General features: G+C 36.6%; 1 protein-coding gene across 1 annotated transcript in view; it reads right to left on the bottom strand.

The window, feature by feature from the left end:
• DIAPH2 (diaphanous related formin 2) overlaps positions 1–26,696 on the bottom strand; it is a 959,330-nt gene that overhangs the window by 700,308 nt on the left and 232,326 nt on the right. The window contains exons 6-7 of the mRNA XM_035028841.1: positions 951–1,025; positions 794–863 (exon numbers count right to left, since the gene is read on the bottom strand). Coding sequence (XP_034884732.1) covers positions 794–863; positions 951–1,025 — 145 coding nt within the window. The remainder of the gene's footprint in view (positions 1–793; positions 864–950; positions 1,026–26,696) is intronic.

The raw sequence follows: 26,696 nt of genomic DNA, 5'->3' as shown, positions 1-26,696 counted from the left end.
AAGTTTTTTAAAAAAGAAAAAGAAATAGTAACTATAACATCATAACTTCAGCACAGATTATTTTTTTGAAGATTTTATTTATTCATTTAAGAGAGAGAGAGAACACACGTGCGTGCATGTGCACGTGTGGAGGGAGGAGCAGCAGGGAGTGAGAGGGACAAACAGACTCTGTGCTGAGCGGGAAGCAAAATGCAGGGCTCCATCTCAGAACCCTGAGATCATGACCTGAGTGTAAATCAAGAGTTGGACACTTAACCAAGTGAGCCACGCAGGCACCCTGAGCAAAGATTATTTTTAGGAAAAAACCCTTGTCTAGAATTCATAAAGTCTCTAATACTGCATCTGGTATACATATACATAAAAACCCTGCAATCTTCCAGGAATGTCTTCTATGTATATTAACTCACTGATATTAATTAAACATAAAATAGAAATCTTAACTTTATAATGTTCTTAGCAAATAAGTCAAACCATAGCTTTGAAATTCCCTTTTCAATGAAATAAAAACACTGTAAAAATGGTATTCAACATAAAATATTTAACCATGAAAGAAAAAAAAAGTATTATCTAATTTGGCAACAGACTTATGTGCTTCCGTAATTATAAAAACCTACCAATAAATATATTGTGAAGCAAAATATATTTTAAATAATATTTTGATGAAACGTATGATGATTTGCATCATAAAGACTCTTTGAAAACCAAATAAACACCTACTATACTGTTTCATACTTTCATATACTGTTGAACAAGCTCTCACCTTTTGTGACAGGCAGAAATAACTACTACTTACCTTATTATTCATAAATGCTTTGAGGCACTGAATAAGTTTATACTGATTCTTCTTGTCTATATTTTCTTGCCTGAATAAAGGGGAAATAAACATGTTATGTTGTGCTTAAAAATTTTTTAATTTCCCCTTCAGTGATATTTTTCATGTTTATTCTTACTGTTTCTTGTCCAGAAGCTTTTCCAGCACATCCAATAAGAGTCCAAGACCTTCATGGCCAAAGTTGTTAACCCAGCTATGAAACAAACAAAAAATATGTATAAATAAGTTTGTATATTTAAAACATTAAGTATCCAAAATGAAATTTTCACTTTTTAAGAAACTGCTTTCCAAAGTGGTTATCCAATTTGGCATTCTTTCAGGAAAGTGTAATAGCTCCATTTAATCCAAATCCTTCCCAAAATTTCACACTGTCAAAATTTTTTTGAGAAAGAGAGAGAGAGAGAGAGAGAGTGCACACATGCGTGCCCATGAGTGGGGGAGGGCCAAAGGGAGAGGGAGAGAATCTTAAGCAGGCTTTATGCCCAGTGCAGAGTCCAATGTGGCGCTCAATCTCATGACCCTGAGATCATGACCTGAGCCAAAATCGAGTCAGACACTTAACCAACTGAGCCACCCAGGCGCCCCTCACACTGTCAAATATTTTTTTTAACTTTAGCCATTCTGAAAATTGTTTCCAGATAAACTGAGAAGCAAAGTAGTAAAGTAACTTGCCAAACATCACTCAACAAGTATCAGTTCTAGGGTTCACATGTCTAAATCCAAAGCCCGTATTTACTTCAACCATACCACTAGAAATTACTAATAGGACCAGAAAATGATTTTCTATAAAAACATCTGCTTATGGCTCTACCAATATTTCACTGAAGAAGAATTAGTGGTTAGTTCCAGAACTGCATTGAGAATCTATCTATCTATCTATCTATCTATCTATCTATCTATCTATCTATCTATCTTATATACGTATATACACGTGTGTATATATATATATCTTATATCTATATCTATGTCTAGACACACAAACATATGCTCTGCTTTATTTAACAGCTTACTTACTTCATTTAGGTGTGATAAGTATTTTCAATCCATGCTTTTATTGAATTTTAAAGTTCTAAGCTTTATAAGAAATCTACTAAATACTGTTAAGGAAAGGAATCTGGAGACTCCAACTAAAACTTCCAATTGAGATTTAGACAGCTTATTGAAAAGAATAAGGCCAGAATGTAGCTTATACTTTTATTTTTTTGGATAAGCTAGTTTACAGTCTCACATTTTAGGTATTAACATATTAGTGATTTTATGTTATTAAGTTACCTAAGTCAAAGAGTTGTCTTGACACACTATACATATAAGATAATGTTTGTTGCCATTACTTGTGAGGGTGCCAGGTGTAACAAATAAACCAACAAACAAAAAGAGTAGAAAGATCAGTCAGGAGGATTCATTTATAAGTGAGCAAGAAGTCAGGATTAGATCTGAAGAATGAAAAAGAAGCCAGGAAGATTATCTGGGGATCAAGAGAACAAACCTGCAATAGGGCAGTATCTTCTGAATTTATGGCGTGGCTATACCCATCAGGGAGTCCAACATCTGGTCCAGGGTTCAAGAAGTTAAAAATTAAAGACCCTTCCTCAAGTTTACTCAAAGATCAGAAAAATATCCCACCATCCATCAATGGAACAGGCTGTAAGACCACATAGTGGCATGTTCAAATGCGTAAGTTTTAGAAAAAGACAGATCTAGGATCCAATCACAACTCTACCAGATTCTAGTTGTGTTATTTTTGATCAATTACTTAAACTTTCTGAGCCTATTTTGTCATCCTCAAAATAGGGATGAAAATAGTACCTATACCCCAAATGGTCTTTGTGACTATTAAATGAAATAATGTACATGAAACAACAGAGTGAAGCCTGTATTAAACCTCTGAATGTGTTAAAAACCAAAAACTTCATTGCTGTTTGAATGTTCTAGTCCAAATTATAGTATGAATTTTAGGCATAAAGTAAAGACTCCTTTTCAATAATATAAAAACTTAATAACATTTCATCATTCATTTATTGAAAAGCAGTTTAATTGCTATGAAATATGTAGAGGAATCTAAACAGACAGTACACTTTTTCCATTGATGGATTTTTAAAAAAAGATTTCATAATTTAAATATTTGATGGGGTGCCTAGCTGGCTCAGTTGGAAAAGCATGCAACACTTGATCTCGGGGTCATGAGTTTGAGCCCCACGTTTGGTGTAGAGATTATTTAAATAATTTTTCAAAATTTTTAAAATAAATACATAAATATTTGATACTCATATTGCCTCATATGTTTAACTTGTTACTATTCAACTTTGCATATATTTATTTTTCATTATATTTAGTGCTGGCTAATTCACATTGGAGCAGACATGGAAATTACAATGGTAAGAGGAAAGAGTATGGAGAGAGTGAATCTATTTATAGTTCATGCATAATCCTGACAAGGAATTATATCAAAATATATTAAGATTTAAAACAGAAGTCTACCCCAAGCCTCCACAACTTCTGAGGTCCTTGTTTTTAAAGGTCCCGCTTATACTAATCAGCATGATCAAAGGGGGAAAAAACATATTTAATAAATATAACAGAGGATTCCAAGAGAAAGCAAGATTCTCCCCACTTCTAGCTCTACCGGTCAAAAAAAAGTAAGGAAAACTCTATAAATGTACCTATTGTATGACAGAATGAGATTCTACTCTCTCACACATACATGTAAAGGAAAACCCTTCACAATTTCCCAAAACTTCAACCTTCGATATATAAATTGGAGATTCAGAGTTGGAATTATTTAGTTATAGTTCATATAAATATAACTTAAAAGCAAAGATTTAGTGGGTGGATGAGTTCAGTACATTCTATACATTACATACATAATAAGAAATAGTGACTGCACTTATATTGATGAATAGATTGTCCAGATTCATGTAGGTCTTTCAAAGGGTTAATGCTAAAATTACCAAGTTCTGTCCTGAGTCCCATAAGCTTTAAAGGCAGTTGGTCTAATGTGCAGGAGTCCCTTATTAGTCATGTCATCCCTTTATCAGTTTGTGCACTGCTAAAGGCTAATATAAAGAGTTATGTGTTCTGTACAAAGAATTTTATTTCTCTTTAATGGTGTCCTATTCCCATGTGTAATCTCATACTACAACCCAAATCACTGGAATATCAATAAAATGAATGATAGCTTAGAGTTTCTTGGGGGAATTCAGAATGTTGGTAAAATTACAAAACATGAAACAACTAATTCCAAGGGTTGTGGAGACATTAAAGATGATTGTAAATGGTGTGTACACATTTTAATAGCAGGAAACATCTCATTTTATTTTTTAACTTAAAATCTATTTAATTAACATATACTGTATTATTAGTTTCAGAGGTAGAATTTAGTGATTCATCAGTTGCATACAACACCCAGTGCTCAGTACCCTCCTTAATGCTCATCACCCACTTACCCCATCCCCCCACCCACCTCCCCTCCAGCAACTATCAGTTTGGGAAACATCTCATTTTAGTATCAATGTTTCCAATGTAATGTTTCTGAATGCAATTAAAACCAAACTTTAGTTATATGCACTTATGAGAAAGAAAAAGAGCCCCAAGGTGATAAAGACCAATGTACTACCCAAAGCAAACATTATCATACATTTAGTCCATGAATCAATAATCTCCAAACAGTAGCCAAGAAGAAGTATTTTTAACATTTTTAAAGTATATTTGTTCAATTAAATCAACTTCATAAATAATTCCACTATCAATATATACATCTGTTAAAAAATAAAATGTTAACAAAAACAACATGGACTTGTATATGCTATGACTGTCTTGGCCTTAATTCAATAAAAACATACATATCCACTTAGGTTTGTCTACATGAAAGTAAATATGACAGACTTGAGCACTTGAATGTCCTTGGAAATATTCATCATAGTAGATTAGTACATAAACTATCTCTGCCCAATTTTAATTATTAGATGTAGTACTGCCATTTCCAGACATCTGTGCATATGACATTCACTGACCACTTATTTCACCTGATTCATAGAAGGCAGACTATGTTAATTTTCCAGCTCTGCCTCTCCATGGTTTTGACTTCAATGTTGAGCTAGACTATAATTTCCTTTGAAAACACCAAAAAAAAATTCCATCTTTCTCTCTATACTCTGTTATTAACTTAAAAAGGGTTTTATCTGGCTGCATTTATTCTCCCTATCAGGTCTCACTAGGAAGGTTCTGCTACACAGTACTCACACATTTTCTAAGAGTTCCTCACAAAAGAGGAAATGTGTTCTCTTTCTAGTTGTTTACATAACATAAAAACAAACTTCTTACACGTTTAGAACAAATTGTAAATGTCTGAGTTACATATAAAAATCTCCTGAGGGAAAATAAAAATTCTCTCTCAAAAGATAAAAATTCCTTATTCATTAAAATCAATTTAAGATCTCAAAATTACTTTGGAGATAGTCAAAATGGCTTAAATCCAAATCTGTTAAATTTACCAACAGGTTATAGAACAAAGAATATTTTCTTCCCCATCCCCCTTTAAAAGTTATTGTTAGAAAAACATAAGAGATCATCTTATCCCACAATAATGATGAAAATAAAATCTGCAAATGTGAATGAAAATGAAAATTGAGTCTTCAATCAAAGAGAAGCAAGGGGAAAGAACATTGCAAATATTCAAGCAAAAGCTAGTCATATTTCAAATTCTCTTCATATATTTGAAATTGTAAATATATTAGGACACTTACTAAAGTCACCTTCTTAGTAATATCACCAGTCAAACTTATAATAAAATGTTAACTTCCACAAGAAAACTATATTGGTTGGGCGCCTGGGTGGCTCAGTTGGTTAAGCGACTGCCTTCGGCTCAGGTCATGATCCTGGAGTCCCGGGATCGAGTCCCACATCGGGCTCCCTGCTCGGCGGGGAGTCTGCTTCTCCCTCTGACCCTCTTCCCTCTCGTGCTCTCTGTCTCTCATTCTCTCTCTCTCAAATAAATAAATAAAATCCTTAAAAAAAAAAAAGAAAACTATATTGGTTTATTTTCTTAAGCTAAATAATACATTAAAATTCTATCATGCACTCCATAGGACATCCAGTTAATTTTAGTTTAGTGGAATTTTGTTAAAATGAACTTACTCTAGGAAATCACATTCCTAATCTATAAACCCTGAAAATTAAACAGAGTTGACATCAAGTTTAACTGTTGTGAATAAAGTAAGAAGTTCTTTGAATGCAAGAAAGAAAAGAGAGACATTAGCAAATACCACCCATACATTTACGTTTTCCCCAAGCCAATTTGCATATTACACTGAGCTGCAGAGAGGTTAAATGAATTTTCTTTCATGGTAACAGGGATAAGGAGAGTTGAAGGGTAATTGCTATTTGCTGACTGAACAACAAAATGTTAACAGTCCTTCTCACCTATTAGTTGCAGTCCCAAAAACATAGAATTAAAAACTCATTATAGAGTGTGACTGCTGCATTAAAAAAAAAAAAAAATCAAAGAAATTTAATGCTCACAAATATATATATATATATATATATTTTGCACAGGATAACTGCAATGAAACTAAAAAGAACAATTTCTTTGGATCCTCACTGTGGACATCAAAAAACTCTTAGCAAGTTCAAATATTTTGTTGTCTCAGAATGTAATCTGTAATGGTAACCACTCTGGTCTTATTTTTATATAATAATTTAAAATCCCTTTCCCCTAAAACTGAGAAAGACACAATGGAAATTATGTGTGTATCTGTGTGCACACATGCACGTGTTAGCCATGGTTAAATATCTTAATATATCCAACTTTAACAATTTTTTTTCAAAACATAATCATTGAACAATGAATAGTCAAAATCTTTTTTTTTTTTTTAAGATTTTATTTATTTGAGAGAGAGAGAGCAAGAGAGCACAAGCTGGGGAGAAGGAGAAGCAGGCTCCTGGGCTCCATCCCAGGACCCTGGGATCATGACCAGAGCAGAAAGCAGCCACTTAAAAGACTGAGCAACCCAGGCACCCTGAATAGTCAAAATCTTAAATAACATCACATTAAACAACTTGGGAACTGTTAAGGCTTATCTAAGAAATATTAAGCCAGAGGTGCCTGAGTGGCTCAGTCATCAAGCGTCTGCCTTCGGTCAGTCATCAAGCGTCTGCCTTCGGCTCAGGTCATGATCCCAGGCTTCTGGGATCGGGCCCCACATCAGGCTCCCTGCTCAGTGGGGAGCCTGCTTCTCCCTCTCCCACTCCCCCTGCTTGTGTTCCCTCTTTCGCTGTGTCTCTGTCAAATAAATAAATAAAATCTTAAAAAAAAAAAAAAAGAAATATTAAGCCAAACATACTCATTATTTTTCTCTTCTACAGTGACATAAACAATCTAAATCAGATAACAACAAAATAAAAGTGATAAACATGTACATGCACATAGATAAAACCTATAGTCCTATAGGACTATAATACAGTATAAAGTTCCCAAGAGATATTAGCCTTCTACCATATTTGACCTGGCCTGAATTCATTTTCAGACAAATCTAGAAATATTGCTACTCCTAAAATATATACACTTATACTTGATAAGTCTTTCAGAACATATAAATTCTTTTTAAAGAAAGCAAAATGTTTTAATTGCTGAAGTAACTTTGGCCTTCTTCAAAATTGCCCGGATTTCCTGTTCACAATTGGAAAAGTTAAAAACCATAACAAACATTAACAATTTAAATTAACAACACTGTTCTGTCTTCATTTTACAAACAAACCTCCATGAAAGAACAGGCCATGATAAGAATAGCTTTACTGGTCATGAAATCATGTTACCTCATGTCAGCTCCTTTATTTTACAAATAAAGAAACTAAAGAATTTTAGTTATACATCTTGTGTCATAGCTTGTTAATGGCAAAAACATGACTGGAATCCAGCATTTTTCTCTCTTACTTTTATTTTTTTTTTAAGATTTTTATTTATTTGAGAGAGAGAGCGCAAGCACGAGTGGGGGATGGAGGGAAGGGGAAGAGGGAAAGGGAGAAGCAGACTCCCAGACTCCCCGTTCAGCAGGGAGCCTGACTTGGGGAGCAATCCCACGACCTGCAGGTCAAGAACTGAGCCAAAGGCAGACGCTTAACTGACTAAGCCACCCAGGCACCACTGGAATCCAGCATTTCTCAATCCTTACACACCTCTAATTCACCTATATTACCAACATCTAATATAAAAAAAACATCAATTAGCATTATGAGTATTGTTTTGGTTATTTTGCTTCTTGAAGGAATATCAGATAAATGTTCAAATTTATAAAAATGTCATCAATGTGTATATTCAGAAGTGAAATCAGTAACAGTAAGGTTTTTTTAAATATTTATTATGAATTCCATCATCAATGCAAGGGAAACCTTAAATAAAACATTAGGTATGTCCAAGAATATACTTTCTTTCTGCTTCCCATATACCAATAAATAAAAGTTACTTGTTTAGCATTGATATAGAATGATATCATACTGTAACGCATTACTGTGTATTGTAGACATATAGAACTGTAAACACCCACCTGAAAAAATAAATTGTTAACTGACATTTGGTATGATACAAAATACAAATATTAGAAAGCACCTGGAAAAAAAATGGAGCCATTCAATGTTAATTTGGGAATAACAGTCCTAGTTACCCTCATGTGCTTCCTTATCCAGCATGAATGAATTGGCCAGTAATTTTAAGATTGCTTCTTTTTTTTTTTTTTATTTAACCAAACAAAAACATTATTTTGAAAAGATATATCACCCCTAAGTTCACTGTAACATTATTTACAATAACAAGATATGGAAGCAACCCAGTGTCCATCAATAGCAAACATATAAAGAAGACATGGTTACAGGGGCGCCTGGGTGGCTCAGTTGTTAAGCATCTGCCTTCGTCTCAGGTAGTGATCCCGGGGTCCCGGGATCGAGCCCCGCGTCCGGCTGCCTGCTTGGCCGGAAGCCTGCTTCTCCCTCTCCCACTCCCCCTGCTTGTGTTCCCTCTCACACTGTCTCTCTCTCTCTCTCTCTCTCTTTCACTCTGTCAATTAAATAAACAAAAATAAAATCTTTAAAAAAAAAAGAAGATATGGTTACATATATGGAATGGAATATTACTCAGCCATAATAAAGAGTAAGATCTTGCCACTTGCAACAACATGGATGGATCTAAAGGGCATTCTGGTAAGTGAAATAAGTCAAAGAAAGACAAATACCATACGATTTCCCTTTCATGTGAATCTAAAAAATGAAACAAACAGAAAAGAAACCAGACTCAAATACAGCAAACTGAACTGGTGGTTGCCAGAGGCGAAGTAAATGAGGGGGATGGGTGAAACAGATAAAAATCCAAACTTCCAGTTAAAAATAAGTCACAAAGATGAAAAATATAGCATACGGAATAGAGTCAGTAATACTGCAATAATGTTGTATGATGACCACACTGATCGTGGTAAGCAATGAGTAATGTATAGAATTGTTGAATCAATATGTTGTACAAAGAACTCCTGGTCTGTTGACAGTTTCGCAGTATGTTTTCCTTAGCCATGGAGATTAATATTTTACTGTTTTCAGAAAGCTTCTCTGATGTCTTTCCCTTCATTTCCATGTAAGGTGGATCACTTTCCAATTCTGCTTTGTCTTTGGCCAGTTTGGCTTTTCGCTCTTCAGTAAACTCATCCAAATTATTAGCCATTTTGCAGATTTCAAGACAGTGGGCTTGCGTTGGGGAAGACACACAGCGGCCAAGAGAAGAACTTCGCAGGCTGAAGAGGTGGCGATGGCTGCCCAGCACGGGAACACTGTGACCTTTAAGATTGCTTCTGATGGAGTTCAGGACACACTACACAAAAATATGGCACCCTAGGGAGTGAGTCTTTAAAATATTAAGTATCTTTGAGTCTTTAAAATATTAAAAAGCTTAAAATGAGGGAATTGGGAAAAACCTCATTCCCTCACCTACCCCTCTTCCCTGAAAGCAGGAGCTAGATCTCCCATGTGACAGGTACCCTTCCTGTACCAAGAGGAGGGAAGATACTCTTTATCACCAGAGACAGGGAATTTGGGCCTAGAAGGCTATATGAAAAACCTTGTTAAACTATCCTTATCCTCCTAATAACTTCTTCATTGGGTACTACCCCTACCCCAAAACCCTTTGTCTTGTCAATTCTTTACAAATTTGCTGTTTCTTTGTATAAAAGATAGAAAAACTTCCTGCTCTGGTCACTCATTTGGGTCTTCATTCTCTTGTAAAGGTACCCATGTATATGTAAACATTTAATGAAGTATATTTGCTTTTCTCAAGTTAATGATCATCTGTTTAATTTTCAGAGCCAGTCAGGGAACCTGAGAGGGTCCAGTAAAACTCTTCCCTCCTCTACACTTCCCACTAACTTCCTTAACTCTTCTATCCTTCTCTGCTTTGCCTTAACCCACTTTGGCTTTCTGAATTTTAAATAAACCCAATGAACTCTATTTGCTGGACCAATCAGTCCCTCTATCAACTCACATCTCCAAATACAGTGAGGCCTATACTAGAGTATTGACAATGAAAATGTAGTAACTATGCAACAAAAAGGAACACTCGTGCACTGAAAATGCAAACTGGTATAGCCACTGTGGGAAACAGTAGGGAGTATGGTCAAAAAATTAAAAATACAACTACCCTATGATCCAGCCATTACACTACTAGGTATTTACCCAAAGAATACAAAAACACTAATTCAAAGGGATACATGCACCCCAATGTTTATAACAGCATTATCTATAATAGCCAAATTATGAAAACAGCCCAAGTATCCATCGACTGATGAATGGATAAAGAAGATGTGGTATAGAGGAAACAAGATGGCAGAGAAGTACGGAGACCCTAGGCATGCCTCATCCCTCAAACACAGCTAGATAAATATCAAATCATTTTGAAGACCCATGAAATCGATCAGAGGACTGAGAGAAAACTGCACAATTAGAAGTAGAAAAACAGCCACATCATAGAAGGTAGGAGCTGCAGAGAGTTGATTGAGGGGAGAAAAGAACCAAAGGTGCTGCAAAGGGGAGGGAGTCTTGATCACGGAGAGAGGAGTGAGAGAGAAAGAGAGAGAAAGAGTGAAAGTGTGCTCAGGAAATTGCACAGGAAACACTCTTCCCCAAAACAATTGACTGGAAAAAGGAGAGGGGCTGACTACAACAAGTTTTTATAAACAGGAGACTGAGAAGTCTTATGTTTAGGAGGTCCACACCATCCACAGGGTTGTGCCTAGCAAGGCTGTGCCTGGAGGTGCTCAGGAAGGGAAGGAGGACGGAGACCAGGGAGTGGGCAGCATGGTATGAGGATTCCCTGGGTGGCACAGGGAGAAACATTTCCCCTGCTTGAAGAGCATTTGGGAGAGGCAGCATGGCCCCTTGGGTGGGGGGCGGGAAACTGGTGGCACCAACATGCTGCCCTGTTCCCTAGCATAGGAACAGAGACTTGAGCTGAGGACAGCAAATCTTGGTGCTTTCTGCGTACTTTACCATACACTCCAAACCCAAACAACTGCATGGTCACATGAGTGATTTCTGGGAAAAACCAGCACTGGCCACAACATAAGACCCTCCCCGAGAGGATCAGTGTGGGTCTTCACCATGTGGATCTCTAAAATTTAGAGTTTTGAAACTCAGCCACATACCTGGGATAAAATGCAAGAGTACTGTGCCACAAGGCAGGCAAACAGCTTGGACACACACAGAATGAAAGCAGGGATCTGGTGGAGTCCAGGGACATAAGAAGGGTGATCGTTAGCTCTTCTTTGAGGGCTTCCTGAGGAGTGGTGGGCATGAAATTCCTCTCTGGTGGTAAGATAGCAGACCAATGCCATTCCTTACCCCCTCAACCCTGCATCAGCACCAACCCACTTCAGTGAGCAAATCAGCGCCACCCAGTGGAGGCCAGAGCTGCATACAAGACCCACCCACTTGTGCCATGCAGATACAAGCCATCAGGGAAAGTCCACCCAAGAATCAGCACAACAAACTGCACCCACAAAAGACTAGTACAAACCCCTCCAATGTTCCAAGTCTACTGATCAATGATTACTGCAAAGGATCAGCTCTAAGGGAAATAAGATCTAGCTTCCTTTTTTAAAAAAATTTTTTTAAAGATCTAGCTTCTTTTAACAAGCAGACCAAAACAAAACCAGGATCTAGCTTCCTTTCCCCCATTTGGCCCCCCAGACCTCTACTTAATATAGCCATTACTCTCAGGACCAGAAATATAACAGGATATCCTAACAATCCCAGAAAAAACAATGACCCAGACAAAATGACAAGACTGAGGAATTCACTAAAAAAGAAAAAACAGGAAGAAGTCACAGCCAGGGATTTTATCAATACAGCTACAACTAAGATGTCTGAACCAGATTTTAAAACAATAATAATAAAGATACTAACTGGGTTTGAGAAAAGCATAGAAAACATTAGACAATTCCTTATTGCAGAGATAGAAAAACTAAAAACTAGTCAGACTGAAATAAAAAATGCTATAACCAAGATGCAAAAGTGGCTGCATGCAATGACAATGAGGATATACAAAGCAAAAACGAATCAATGATACAGAAGATAAAATTATGGAAAATAATGAAGCTGAAAAAAAGAGGGAAAGAAAGGTATTGGATCACAAATGTAGACTTAGGGAACTTAGTGACTCTTTAAAGTATACTAACATTCATATCACAGGAGTTCAAGAAGAAGAGAAAAAAAGAGTACAATGTTCATTTCAGCAAATTTATATCTAAGAAGTTCCCTAATCTGGGGAAGGAAAGAGACATTGAAATCAAAGAAGTACAGAGAACTCCCATTAAATTCAACAAAAGCCAGCAATCAAGAAGATATACTACAGTCAAATTCACAAAATACACAGACAAGGAAAGAATGTGGAAAGCAGCAAGGGAAAAAAGTCCTTAACCTACAAGGAAAGTCAGATCAGATTTGCAGCAGATCTGTCCACAGAAATGTAGTAGGCCAGAAGAAAGTGTCATGATATATTCAACATGATGAAGTCGAAAAATACGCAACCAAGAATACTTTATCCAGCAAGGCTGTCACACAGAATACAAGGAGAGATAGTTTCCCAGAAAAACAAACACTAAAGGGGTTCATGACCACTAAACCAACCCTGCAAGAAATCGTAAAGGGAATTCCTTGGGGAAAAAAAGACCAAAAGCAACAAATCCTAGAAAGGAACAGAAAACATCACCAGAAAAACCAACTTTACAGGTAACACAATGGCACTAAATTTATATATATCAATAATCACTCTGAATGCAAATGGACTAAATGCTCCAATCAAAAGACAAAGGGTATCAAAATGGATAAAAAAACAACCCATATCTATGCTACCTACAAGAGACTCATTTTAGACCTAAAGACAACAGCAGATTTAAAGTGAGGGAATAGATAAACATTTACTATGGTAATGGATGCCAATGGTGTGTGTGTGTGTGTGTGTGTGTGTATATATATACACACACACAATGGAATATTACTCACCCATCCAATAGAATGAAATCTTGCCATTTGCAATGACATGGATGGAGCTAGAGTGTATTATGCTAAGGGAAATAAGTCAGTCACAGAAAGACAAACATCATATGATTTCACTCATATGTGAAATTTAGGAAACAAAATGTGAAATTTAGGAAACAAAACAAATGAGTAAGGGTGGGGAGAGAACGAGGCAAACCAAGAAACAGACTCTTAACTACAGAGAACTGATGGTTACCAGAAATGAGATGGGTATAGGAAAGGGTTAAATAGGTGAAGGGGATTAAGGAATGCACTTGTTGTGCTGAGCACTGGGTGATGTATGGAAGTGTTGAATCACTGTATTATTCACCTGAAACTAATATTATACTATATGTTAGCTAACTGGAATTTAAATAAAAACTTTAAAAAAGATAAAAACTAAACAAGAGATATAGCAAATAAGAAAATGAACAGGGTGCCTTGGTGGCACAATTGGTTAAGAGTCCAAATCTTGGTTTTAGCTCAAATAATGATCTCATGGTCAAGGGCTGGAGACTTGCGTCAGGCTCTGCGCTCAATGCAGAGTCTGCTTGAGAGTCTCTTTTCATCTCCCTCTGCCCCTCCTGCTCATGTGCTCTCTTATTTGCTTGCTCTCTCTCTCTCTGAAATAAATAAATCTTAAAAAAAAAAAAAAAGAAAATGGACAAAATGTGATGAAAAAGGAATGTCAAAGATAACTCCAAATCATACATACAAGAATCAGAGCCAAAAACCGTGAATAGATGGTGAGCTCTCTAATACAAAGAATACATAAAGGATTATAAAATAGTTGATCATGGAATCTCAAATCTGTTATGAGCTCACAAACAAAAAAGTCCAGTATCATGCTTATATATAGTTCCACAGTATACATAGAGCATGCTGTTTATATCTCCACAGTATTATTTGATAATTCATATTTATCTAGATCTCTAATATCAATGTTACAGAAATCCCCAGCCACATTAGAAAAATCAGCATACATATATAATTTGTTCTTGCCAGTCAAAATTAAGCCTTCTGTAACTGTGTTCTTAACTTCTATTACTCCAATTTTCCAAGATCATTTGAAAGAGCTGATAAATGCATTAAAGTAAATGCATGCATCAAACTTTTGTTATCAGGAAATTTAGACAAATGATTTCAACATGCAAAACCATTACTGTAATTTATAAACAATTCAAAAACAACAGAAATTAAAATTAATGAAAAATACATTATAACAACTCCAACACAGCATATCCTGCACTCTGTTCATAGGAGAAAGTAATGATAAGCAAATAAAATTAGAGCAACGTTTTGGTTTGTTTGTACAAAATATGCCATAAGGTCAGAGAATACCCCCAGGTCAATGTCCCATACCACTTACAATTAAAAGATTTCTTTTCATTCTGGGGCACGTGGGTGGCTCAGTTGGTTAAGTGTCTGACTCTTGATTTGGGCTTAGGTATGATCTCAGGGTTTTGAGATCCAGCCCCACAAAAGGCTCCACACTAGGCATGGAGCCTGCTTAAGATTCTTCTCTCTCTCCTGGGGATGCCTGGGTGGCTCAGTTGGCTAAGCATCTGCCTTCGGCCCAGGTCATGATCCCAGGATCCTGGGATCAAGTCCCTCATGGGGCTCCTTGCTCAGAAGGGAATCTGCTTTTCCCTCTGCCTGATGCTCCCCCTGCTTATGCGCTCTCTGATAAAGAAATAAAATCTTAAAATAAAAAAAGGTTCTCTTTCTCCCTCTGCCCTTCCGCCACCCAATCTCTCCCCTCCCTCTCTAAAAAAAAAGAAAAGATTTTGTCACTTTAACTGATGTTTATAATGCTAACCTCAACAACACTACAAAATTCCTAGGCGTTTTCTATATCAAACAAAAATTCATTAATGCTTAGTAAATTTTAGTGCTAGATCCATTTCAGAGTATTCTTAAACTTTGACAATTACTAATTCACATAGAGAAATTTGTAAATCAATTTTTAAAAAACTCCATTTAACACTCCAGTTTAATATGCAGTCTTCAATACTTTTTGATGAATTAATGTTGACTGGACCAATTTAAGAAATGATCTCCAAGAACCTCTCTTCAAAACTCATATTAAGGGTGGTATAGCACCTTGTCCCATAAAAAACCTAGAGCAGTCCTCAGTATACAGATAGTATCCTCCAAATAGAACTGGACTCAATCTTCATATTCTCAGTAATAGTACATGCTGCAGAAAATACGTAAATAGAAACTTGGTTGATTCTGGTTCTATAATGTCTTGAGTTTCATGTTCATATGACAGACCACCAGCCTATCTCACCTGAAGCTGATTTAGTTTTTCAAAGTACACTATAACATTATACTGCCTTTTATATTCTGCCATTATGGATTCCATCGCAACAGATGATTTTCAGGTTTAAACTGCCTGATGTGAGAGGTTATACACCTATAGCTTTGCTGACAAGGTGGGAAATCTCCCCAAATTAGCTGTCCATTATCTAACAGCAGCTGAACAGCTGGGGTCATAGAGCAAACACTGTTATCTAGAGCACACATCTTCTTTGGACCAACCACACAACATACCTGCACTCCAGGTGCTAGCTGGCATCTTAATTGTGAATTCTCAGCTACCTAGCCCCTATAAAAAGTCCAGCTGAGATGACAGATATTCCTGGGGGAGAGCCTCAGGGACATTTCTCAAGTACACCTTGGTAGGAGGTTAGATTACTGGAAAGCTGCATACCAGTATTATTACTCTGGGTCTTTGGAGAAACATCTTTATTTTTTTTTAACTCAAGGCACTGTGCAGGAAATGCACATTCATAGAAATCCTGTCTACTTTATAAAAAACCATTAAAGACTCACTCTACTGTGTTGTTCAATATCCCTTATTTAAAGAACCACAAAACATGGGGCGCCTGGGCGGCTCAGTCATTAAGCGTCTGCCTCCCGCTCAGGTCATGATCCCAAGGTCCTGGGATCGAGCCCCGCATCGGGCTCCCTGCTCCATGGGAAACCTGCTTCTCCCTCTCCCACTCCCCCTGCCTGTGTTCCCTCTCTCGCTGTGTCTCTGTCAAATAAATAAATAAAATCTTTAAAAAAAAAAAAAAACCACAGAACAAAAATCTGAGCTCAGAATTATGAAGAATGTTTTCCCTGAAAAGTAGATGCACTATCATTCATCAGATAACAGCTATGTCTCTCAATACTTTTTTTCCCCCTCACTACAAGGAAAACTCGAACTATTTTATACTCACATTATTACCTGGCATTATCCTTGGCTTTTTGAAAATTATCACCTTCCCTCCTTATTTACTTGGAGTTTGTATTTTACCACCTTAATGGTAGTGAGATACTGGCATCTTTCATGGTACATTGCCATTGCTTTAGTAATAGTCCCATAATAATAAGAGAAGTATATAAAACTCTAGTACGTGTCCAAGCCCTTTAATTAATTCATATAAATCAAAATAAAAATGTCAAATGACAAATATTTATATGTATTTAGTTCAAGACTATTTTAAACATATAGAAAATACAAAATGTATATAAGATGTTGTAAAATGGCTCAGTCAGTTAAGCGTCTGCCTTCAGCTCTGGTCATGATCTCAGGGTCCCGGGATCGAGACCCATGTCAGGCTCCCTGCTCAGCACGGAGTCTGCTTTTCTCTCTCCCTCTACCACCCAGTCCCACTCATTCTCTCTTTCTCTCTCTCAAGTAAATAAAATCTTTTAAAAATTTCTTAAAATAGAAGGAATTTAAGCTTTCTATTAAGAAATCCATTTAATTATGGGGTGCCTGGGTGGCTCAGATGGTTAAGCATCTGCCTTCAGGTCAGTTCATGATCCCAGGGTCCTGGGATCGAGCCCCATGTCGGGCTCCCAGCTCAGCGGGGAATCTGCTTCTCCCTCTCCCTCTGCCTTTCCGCTTGCTTGTTCTCTTTCTCACTCACTCTCTCTCTCTCAAGTGAATAAATAAAATCTTTAAAACAAATTCTAATTAAAAAAATAAATCCATTTAATTAGTGTGCCTAGACTCTGCTGCTAGATTTTATATACTTTTATAACTACATGTCCAGTAACAATTTCTAATTATTTTACATAAACATTGGTTTCATAATTTAAAACAAATCATTTAAATGAGAAAATGCATTGCATTGGTGGAGTTTCATATGTCATATAATAATAACATAAATGCCAACATAAGGAGTGCTCATTTATTCCACCTTCAAGCCTATAATATTTTCTCTGAATAAAACAATACTTCAGAGACTTGAGTCAGTATTTGCTGTTATATTTTGTTCTTTAAAAATAATATACTTTTATTTTTAGGCCTCTATTATGAGATTTAATATTGGATCCACCTTAAGTTTAAATTGTGTTTTGAGGCTAATATTATATAATTAAAAATTCAATGTCACTTAATATTTATGGTACCAACTTAGTTAAATGAGCTTGGATATGGTTGCTGTTAATTCAAATTGCTGACCAAGATTTTAAAAGAAAATATAAAAATGGACATCACTGAATTTATCATTTTCTCTTCTATGTAAAATGTACTAGTCTTCTTAAATGATTTATGCATTTGAAAGTTAATGTAAACAAATTTAAAATACCAGTATTAAACAACCCTGGTTTAATAATACTACCCATATGTTGGATTATGATATGTGCTCACAATTTTAAGTCCTGTTCATATTACTGCATTATAAAAAGTCCTCATCATTCCATTTTTCATAGGTAGTCCAATACAAAATGTTCTAAAAGTATTGATCTACATCTACTTTTATATTAATTTTCTATGTAATGTTGGCTGTGTTGCCAAGCTTTTAATAAGTTAAATAAAGGCTCTTTAAAGAGTTTAAAGAGTTTAAAGAGTTATTAACACCCAAATTCAGAAAGTGCTTTCTATTCCTAATTTGTAGTACTGTCAAGAGTCAGCTATTTTCATTATGATGATTTTATTAAAATGCATATTTGTTAATACGTTTGAAAAATTTGTTTAAATCTAAAGGGAAGTTAGAAAATTAGAAGTAAAAACAAATGTTCCAAAGGTAATGCAAATAAATGAACATAAATAAACTCTAAAAGATATTTTATCTGTTTTCACATATTTGAAAACACTGGGTGCGGAAGCTATCATCAGAGAAAGTAAATATAGACACTATGCCACCAGATGGGCAGATAACTTAAGATTATAAGCAAAAGAGAATAAACAGTTTCCTAGTGGGACAAAATACCCCTCAAATTGTAAGGCAATTTCAGCAACAACCATGAAAAGAATTCTACACAATCACAATTCTCTGATACTATTAAATCGGTATTTGCTATTTTGTCATGTATTAAGAAAACTCAGTGACAATGATTTATTGCTATCCATTCCTTTGGATCTTCATAAAATATATTGCCAAATACCTGTATATCCTGTAATGGGTTGGGTGGGAATAAAATTGTTCAAACTCATTGATCATTTCTCAGCAGGCACTGTTCCCTTTCATAAACTTTATCAAAGGAATATGCTCAAACACCTGTAAAAACATAGTTCTCATTCCAAAACACACAGACCATGGTATATGCAATGTTTAAGGCGATTTATGATGACAGAGCAGGCTTTATTTTATAGTCAAACTCACAGATTTTGTAAACATTCAATTTCATTAATTCACTAGGCAACCATTAAAAGACCATTATGTAAAGCACACTGTAAAATGTGTAGCTTATGAATATGGTTCAGATCAATCCAATAGGTTTCATTCCTATGTGGAAGAAAAGCTTCATTCCTTTTCTCTGATTACACCTAAAAATTCATGGTCACAAAATAGTGCCAGATTAATGAAAATTCATTCTCACTGCTAGAGAAGCATAGGTTGCTACTGATGGTAGGTCAATATCCACATCAAATCACACATTACTGTATGTAAATTACACTGTACCAGCCATCATGAAAATAATAAAAGGGCAAGAGGGTCCCTTCCCCAAAGGAGTCTAAATTCTAAATAAGCAAAGCAGACATACATGCATGTAACTATTATAGAGCATAAGCAGGTGTAGGTGAACATAAACAGTAAAAAAGTAAATGTTGAGGGAGTGCATAGTGAGTGAGTGATTTGGGATATAGCCAGTTAATGATAGTTTATAGAAGGCATTTTAAAATATTTGCCTTTAGCATAAAATAAGGAAATGATTTTAAGAGTCTTTATCATCTGAGTGATTAAATAACATGAATTTGAAATTCGTGACTCGATTTAATATTCTGAAATGACTGTACTTTGAGAATGTTTGTAAAGCTACTAATGTGCATGTTTATATATTTACTTTACTAGGGGCTGGGCAGAACAAAAATCAGTTAAGACTGTGGTAAGGAAAGAATAAATCAGCCGTAAGAGGGAAAATGCCAAGATTCTAATGAACATCAGGTTTGAAAAATAGTTATGTAACAAAGATTTAGAAACTGCTTTCTTCAATATTTTAAAAGAAATTATAAATACGTATCTGGAGTTAAACATAAAACTTGTAAATGCAAGAAAATAATAAAATGCTAAGAAATCATTCAATCTTAGGAGGAACATTTTTCTCCTCAAAATCATTTATAACACTAATCTAATTCCAATAGCAAAGATAATAGGATTAGAAGTAAGTAAATAAGAACATAGAACATAGAAGTTTAGATCTAGGAGTCTCCAAAATCATTTATACAGGGAAAAAATGAGGCCAAAAGAGGCTACTGATTACACTAAAGTCACAGAGAGTGACAGATCAAGGGCTAGAAATACAGATCTCATGACTGGCATTCTAGTGTGACTCTATCAAATAATATACTCTCAGAATTTAGTACTAAAGAAAAAATTTCTTTATAAAGGGAACAAGGCCAATAAAATTTAATTTCATTAAGGAGAGTTCTGTAAGTAGTACATAGTTTGACTTTTTCACATCTTCTAAACTACCTAAGGTTTTTACCTAGATAAAATTTAGCTAATTTTGTTATTTCAATGGTTTTATGGATAATTTTAGAAATAAACTTTGGAATATAATCCATCCAGAACCTCAGAATATGACCTTATTTGGAAGTAGGGTCTTTGTAGATATAATTAAGGTAAGGATGGAGATAACATGGTACTAGACTAGAGTAGGCCCTAAATCCAACTAAGAGTGTCCTTGTAAGAGACACAGAAAAGACACCCAGAGACATAGAGAAAGCCATGTAAGTATAGAGGCAGAGACTGGGATTATGCCGCCAAAAACCAAGATAAGACAGAAGCTGGAAGGAGCAAGGAAAAGATCCTCCCCTAGAGCCGTAGGAGGGACCTAAAGCCAACACCTTGGTATCAGACTTCTGGCCACCTGAACTGTGAGAGAATAAACTTCTATTCTTTTAAAGTCACCCAGTTTTTGGTGACTATTACAGAAGCCCTAGAAAACTAAAATAATAGTATTAAATGATTTCTGTTTAACTTCAAGGATTCTTTTACTAAGTTTTATAAGACACTATGCGTTCAAGGTGACTTATCCTTCTATAGACTATTTTTCTTTGTTTTCCCTGTAATTTCCTTCTTGTTATACAAATTATTCTCATTCTTGGGTGTATTCTTATATTTGGGTTCCTCCTTTTCTGATTTTTTTGTTGTTTCATTGCACTTGTTTCCTTATTTGTTTCTCTCCAGTAGGAAGACTAATTAGTTGTTTGCTGTGTTGGTTACTTCTTGGTTTCTCAGACAGAGATTCTAAAGTGGGGGGGTGAGATAAAATCTTATGGCTGTTGATAGGCTTAAATCTGGTAGAAATAGAAGATATGATTCATACTATGTAATGGTTATAGGCATTTCTAGGGAATAACAGAAGACTTTTTTATAGAAAATATCTGGAAACTCTGGATTAATAAAGTTAAAGAAGTTACTTTCCTGGAGCAATGTAAAAAGCTTTCCTAAAAACAATGCTAATGTTCACAGTGAGCTCCCAAGAGGGGAAAATACTACAGTGCACTCCCAGAATGAATTTAACCATGTGATATAGACATATCTGCCACCACAACCACTTTTGAAGTTGAGGGATAGGTTGAGGAGAGGATCCCCCCTTATCAGAAAGAAGAAAGATTTTTGGACCAGAGTCAAATAGGAGATAAAAGTCCAAGGAGAGACCACTATTTAGAGGTGGCTCACCAGACTTTGGTAAGAATTCTTAGAACAGAGGCGGAGCAAGATGGCGAAGGAGTAGGAGACTTGGATTTCGTCTCCTCTCATTCTGAACACCTACAAACTCAACAGGAGACCGAAGAAAAGAATAGCAACAACTCTCGCATCAGAAAAGTGACCACTTTCTGGAAGGTAGGATGTGAGGAGAAGTGAATCCGAGGCGATATTCGGGAGGATAGACGGCGGGGGAGGGCCCTCTGTCGGCCGCTTCTGGCAAATAATAGAACCACAGAGCACAAAATCAAAACTTTTAAAAGTCTGCTCTGCTGAGGAACGTCACTCTGGTGGCTAAGCAGGCGGTGGAAACCTCCGGGACAGTGTGGTCTCAGGACCCTCGGGGTCACAGAAAGACCAGGGGTGCCTGAGTGTGGCCGAGCTCCCAGGTAATGGAGCAGGGAAGCCGGCTGCAGAGGCGGAGCCCAGGCGCGGGCTCTCAGCTCGGGGTTGCCATAAACCGTGATCCGCAGGACAGTCGGGCCCCTGCTCCTCCAGCAGGGACCCAAAACAGGGAGACTCCCCTTCCTGCCCCAGGAGGAGTCGCGCGGGAGTGCACCGCAGGGATCTGCAGGGTTTGGAGACTTCACCGGGGGTCGGGTGCCAGAGATAGAAATGCGCGGTCACAGGCCAGGTGAGCACGGAGTGCGGCCGGAGACCGGGGAGACGGGAGTGACTGACAGCTTTTCTCTGGGGGCGAACTGAGGAGCGGGGACCCGAGTTCTCGGCTCCTCCTGGGCGGAGATTGGGAGGCCGCCATCTTAATTCTCCACCTCAAAAGCTGTACTGAAAGCTTGAAGGGAACAAAAGTTCCGGAGAGCAAACCTGAGCAGATTACTTAGCCCGGACCGGGCAAGAGCGGGGCAATTCCGCCTCCGGCAAAGACATTTGGAAACCACGGCAACAGGCCACTCCCCCAGAAGATCAGCGAGAACAGCTAGCCAAGACCAAGTTTACCGATCAATGAGAACGGCAGAACTCCAGCGCTAGGGGAATACTGCACAAAGAATTCATGGCTTTTTTACCATGATTCTTTAGTCTTTCAAAGTTAATTTTTCTTTTTTACTGTCTTTTTTTTTTTCTTTTTGAATTTTTCTTTTTCCCTTTTTCAACCAACATCTTATCAATCCCTTTTTTAAAAAAACATTTTTATTTTTCATTTTTAGAGTCATATTCTATCCCTTCATATAAGTTACCCGTATTTTTGGCATATATATATATAAGTTGTTCTCTCTTTAAAATTTTGAGATAATTTCTTCTAACAGATCAAAATATACCCTAAATCTCTAGTATATGGTTTTTTCTACTCCCCTGCCTGATCACATCCTCTCCCTTTTATTTTCTTTTTTATTTTTTTAAACCCTTTTCTTTGTTTTTTCAAACAACTTCTTATCAATTCCTTTTATAAAATTTTTTATAATTTCCATATTTACATTCATAATCCATCCCTTCATCATATCAACCCTTATTTTTGTACATATATAAGTTTTTCTTTCTTTAAAATTTTGGGAGGCACGTTCTTCTAACAGACCAAAATACACTGAAAATCTAGTGTGTGGCACTGATCTATATACCAGCCTGATCATATTTGATCACATTCTGGTTTTTTTTGTTGTTGTTTTGTTTTGTTTGTTTTTCTTTCTTTTTAACTTTATCTTTTTCTTTTTCTATTTTTTATTTTTCTTTTTTCTCTCTTTCCCTTTCTTTTCCCACTGCTTCAGGTCTTTTCTGATTTGTTTACAGTATATTTTCTGGGGACGTTGTTACTCTGCTAGCATTTTGTTCTCTCATTAATCTATTCTCCTCTGCACAAAATGACAAGACGGAAAAAATCACCTCAACAAAAGGTAGTACCAATTGCCAGGAACCTACTCAATACGGACATTAGTACAATGTCAGATCTAGAATTCAGAATCATCACATTAAAGATACTAGCTGGACATGAAAAAAATATGGAAGTTATTAGAGAAACCCTTTCTGGAGAAGCAAAAGAACTAAAATCTAACCAAGTAGAAATCAAAAAGGCTATTAATGAGGTGCAATCAAATATGGGGGCGCTAACTGCTAGGATAAATGAGGCAGAAGAGAGAATCAGTGATATAGAAGACCAAATGATGGAAAATAAAGATGCTGAGAAAAAGAGAGATAAACAACTACTGGATCACGGGGGCAGAATTCAAGAGATAAGCGATACCATAAGACAAAACAACATTAGAATAATTGGGATCCCAGAAGAAGAAGAAAGAGAGAGAGGGCCAGAAGGTATAATGGAGCAAATTATATCAGAGAACTTCCCTAGTTTGGGGAAGGAAACAGGCATCAAAATCCAGGAAGCACAGAGAACCCCTCTCAAAATCAATAAAAATAGGTCAACACCCCGACATCTAATAGTAAAACTTACGAGTCTCAGAGACAAAGAGAAAATCCTGAAAGCAGCTCGGGAGAAGAGATCTGTAACCTACAATGGTAGAAACATTAGATTGGCAACAGACCTATCCACAGAGACCTGGCAGGCCAGAAAGGACTGGCAGGATCTATTCAGAGCACTAAATGAGAAAAATATGCAGCCAAGAATACTGTATCCAGCTAGGTTGTCATTGAAAATTGAAGGAGAGATAAAAAGCTTGGAGGACAAACAAAAACTAAAGGAATTTGCAAACACAAAACCAGCCCTACAGGAAATCTTGAAAGGGGTCCTCTAAGCAAAGAGAGACCCTAAAAGCAACATAGACCAAAAAGGAACACAGATAATATATGGTAACAGTCATCTTACAGGCAATACAATGGCACTAAATTCCTATCTTTCAATAGTTACCCTGAATGTAAATGGGCTAAATGCCCCAATCAAAAGACAAAGGCTATCAGACTGGACTAAAAAACAAGACCCATCGATATGCTGTCTGCAAGAGACTCATTTTAGACCCAAAGACACCCCCAGATTGAAAGTGAGGGGGTGGAAAACCATTTACAATGCTAATGGACACCAAAAGAAAGCTGGGGTGGCAATCCTTATATCAGACAAAGTAGATTTTAAACCAAAGACTGTAATAAGAGATGAGGAAGGACATTATGTCCTACTTAAAGGGTCTATCCAACAAGAAGATCTAACAATTGTAAATATCTATGCCCCTAACATGGGAGCAGCCAATTATATAAGGCAATTAATAACAAAAGCAAAGAAACACATCGACAACAATACAATAATAGTGGGGGACTTTAACATCCCCCTCACTGAAATGGACAGATCGTCTAAGCTAAAGATCAACAAGGAAATAAAGACTTTAAGTGACACACTGTACCAAATGGACTTCACAGACATATTCAGAACATTCCATCCCAAAGCAACGGAATACACATTCTTCTCTAGTCCCCATGGAACATTCTCCAGAATAGATCACATCCTAGGTCATAAATCAGGTCTCAACCGGTACCAAAAGATTGGGATCATTCCCTGCCTATTTTCAGACCACAGTGCTTTGAAACTAGAACTCAATCCCAAGAGGAAAGTCGGAAAGAACTCAAATACATGGAGGCTAAAGAGCATCCTACTGAAGAATGAATGGGTCAACCAGGAAATTAAAGAAGAATTAAAAAAATTCATGGAAACCAATGAAAATGAAAACACAACTATTCAAAATCTTTGGGATGCAGCAATGGCAGTCCTAGGGGGAAAGTATATAGCAATACAAGCCTTTCTCAAGAAACAAGAAAGGTCTCAAGTACACAACCTAACCCTACACCTAAAGGACCTGGAGAAAGAACAGCAAATAAAGCCTAAACCCAGCAAGAGAAGAGAAATAATAAAGATCAGAGCAGAAATCAATGAAATAGAAACTAAAAGAACAGTAGAACAGATCAACGAAACTAGGAGCTGGTTCTTTGAAAGAATTAACAAGATTGATAAACCCCTGGCCAGACTTATCAAAAAGAGAAGAGAAATGACCCAAATCAACAAAATAAGGAATGAAAGAGGAGAGATCACAACCAACACCAGAGAATACAAACAATTATAAGAACATATTATGAGCAACTCTATGCCAGCAAATTAGATAACCTGGAAGAAATGGATGCATTCCTAGAAATGTATCAACTACCACAACTGAACCAGGAAGAAATAGAAAACCTGAACAGACCTATAACCACTAAGGAAAGTGAAGCAGTCATCAAAAATCTCCCAAAAAACAAAAGCCCAGGGCCAGATGGCTTCCCAGGGGAATTCTACCAAACATTTCAAGAAGAATTAATACTTATTCTTCTGAAACTGTTCCAAAAAATGGAAATGGAAGGAAAACTTCCAAACTCATTTTATGAGGCCAGCATTACCTTGATCCCAAAACCAGACAAAGACCCCATCAAAAAGGAGAATTACAGACCAATATCCCTGATGAACATGGATGCAAAAATTCTCACCAAAATACTAGCCAATAGGATCCAACAGTACATTAAAAGGATTATTCACCACGACCAAGTAGGATTTATCCCTGGGCTGCAAGGTTGGTTCAACATCCGCAAATCAATCAACGTGATACAATACATTAACAAAAGAAAGAACAAGAATCATAAGATCCTCTCAATAGTTGCAGAAAAAGCTTTTGACAAAATACAGCATCCTTTCTTGATCAAAACTCTTCAGAGTATAGGCATAGAGGGTACATACCTCAATATCATAAAAGCCATCTATGAAAAACCTACAGCAAATATTATTCTCAATGGGGAAAAACTGAGAGCTTTCCCCCTAAGGTCAGGAACGCGGCAGGCATGTCCACTATACCACTGCTATTCAACATAGTATTGGAAGTCCTAGCCACAGCAATCAGAAAACAAAAAGAAATCAAAGGCATCCAAATCGGCAAAGAAGAAGTCAAACTCTCACTCTTTGCAGATGATATGATACTTTATGTGGAAAACCCCAAAGACTCCACCCCAAAACTGCTAGAACTCATACAGGAATTCAGTAAAGTGGCAGGATAGAAAATCAATGCACAGAAGTCAGTGGCATTCCTATACACCAACAACAAGACAGAAGAAAGAAATTAAGTAGTTGATCCCATTTACAAGTGCACCCAAAACCGTAAGATAGCTAGGAAGAAATCTAACAAAGAGACAAAGGATCTGTACTCAGAAAACTATAAAATACTCATGAAAGAAATGGAGGAAGACACAAA

Source organism: Mirounga leonina, unplaced genomic scaffold, assembly GCF_011800145.1.
Source record: "Mirounga leonina isolate KUSES-001 unplaced genomic scaffold, KU_Mleo_1.0 Mir_204, whole genome shotgun sequence".
Lineage (NCBI taxonomy): Eukaryota > Metazoa > Chordata > Mammalia > Carnivora > Phocidae > Mirounga > Mirounga leonina.
The sequence above is the reverse complement of the archived record's forward strand: the minus strand, read 5'-3'. Positions and strand labels throughout refer to the sequence as shown.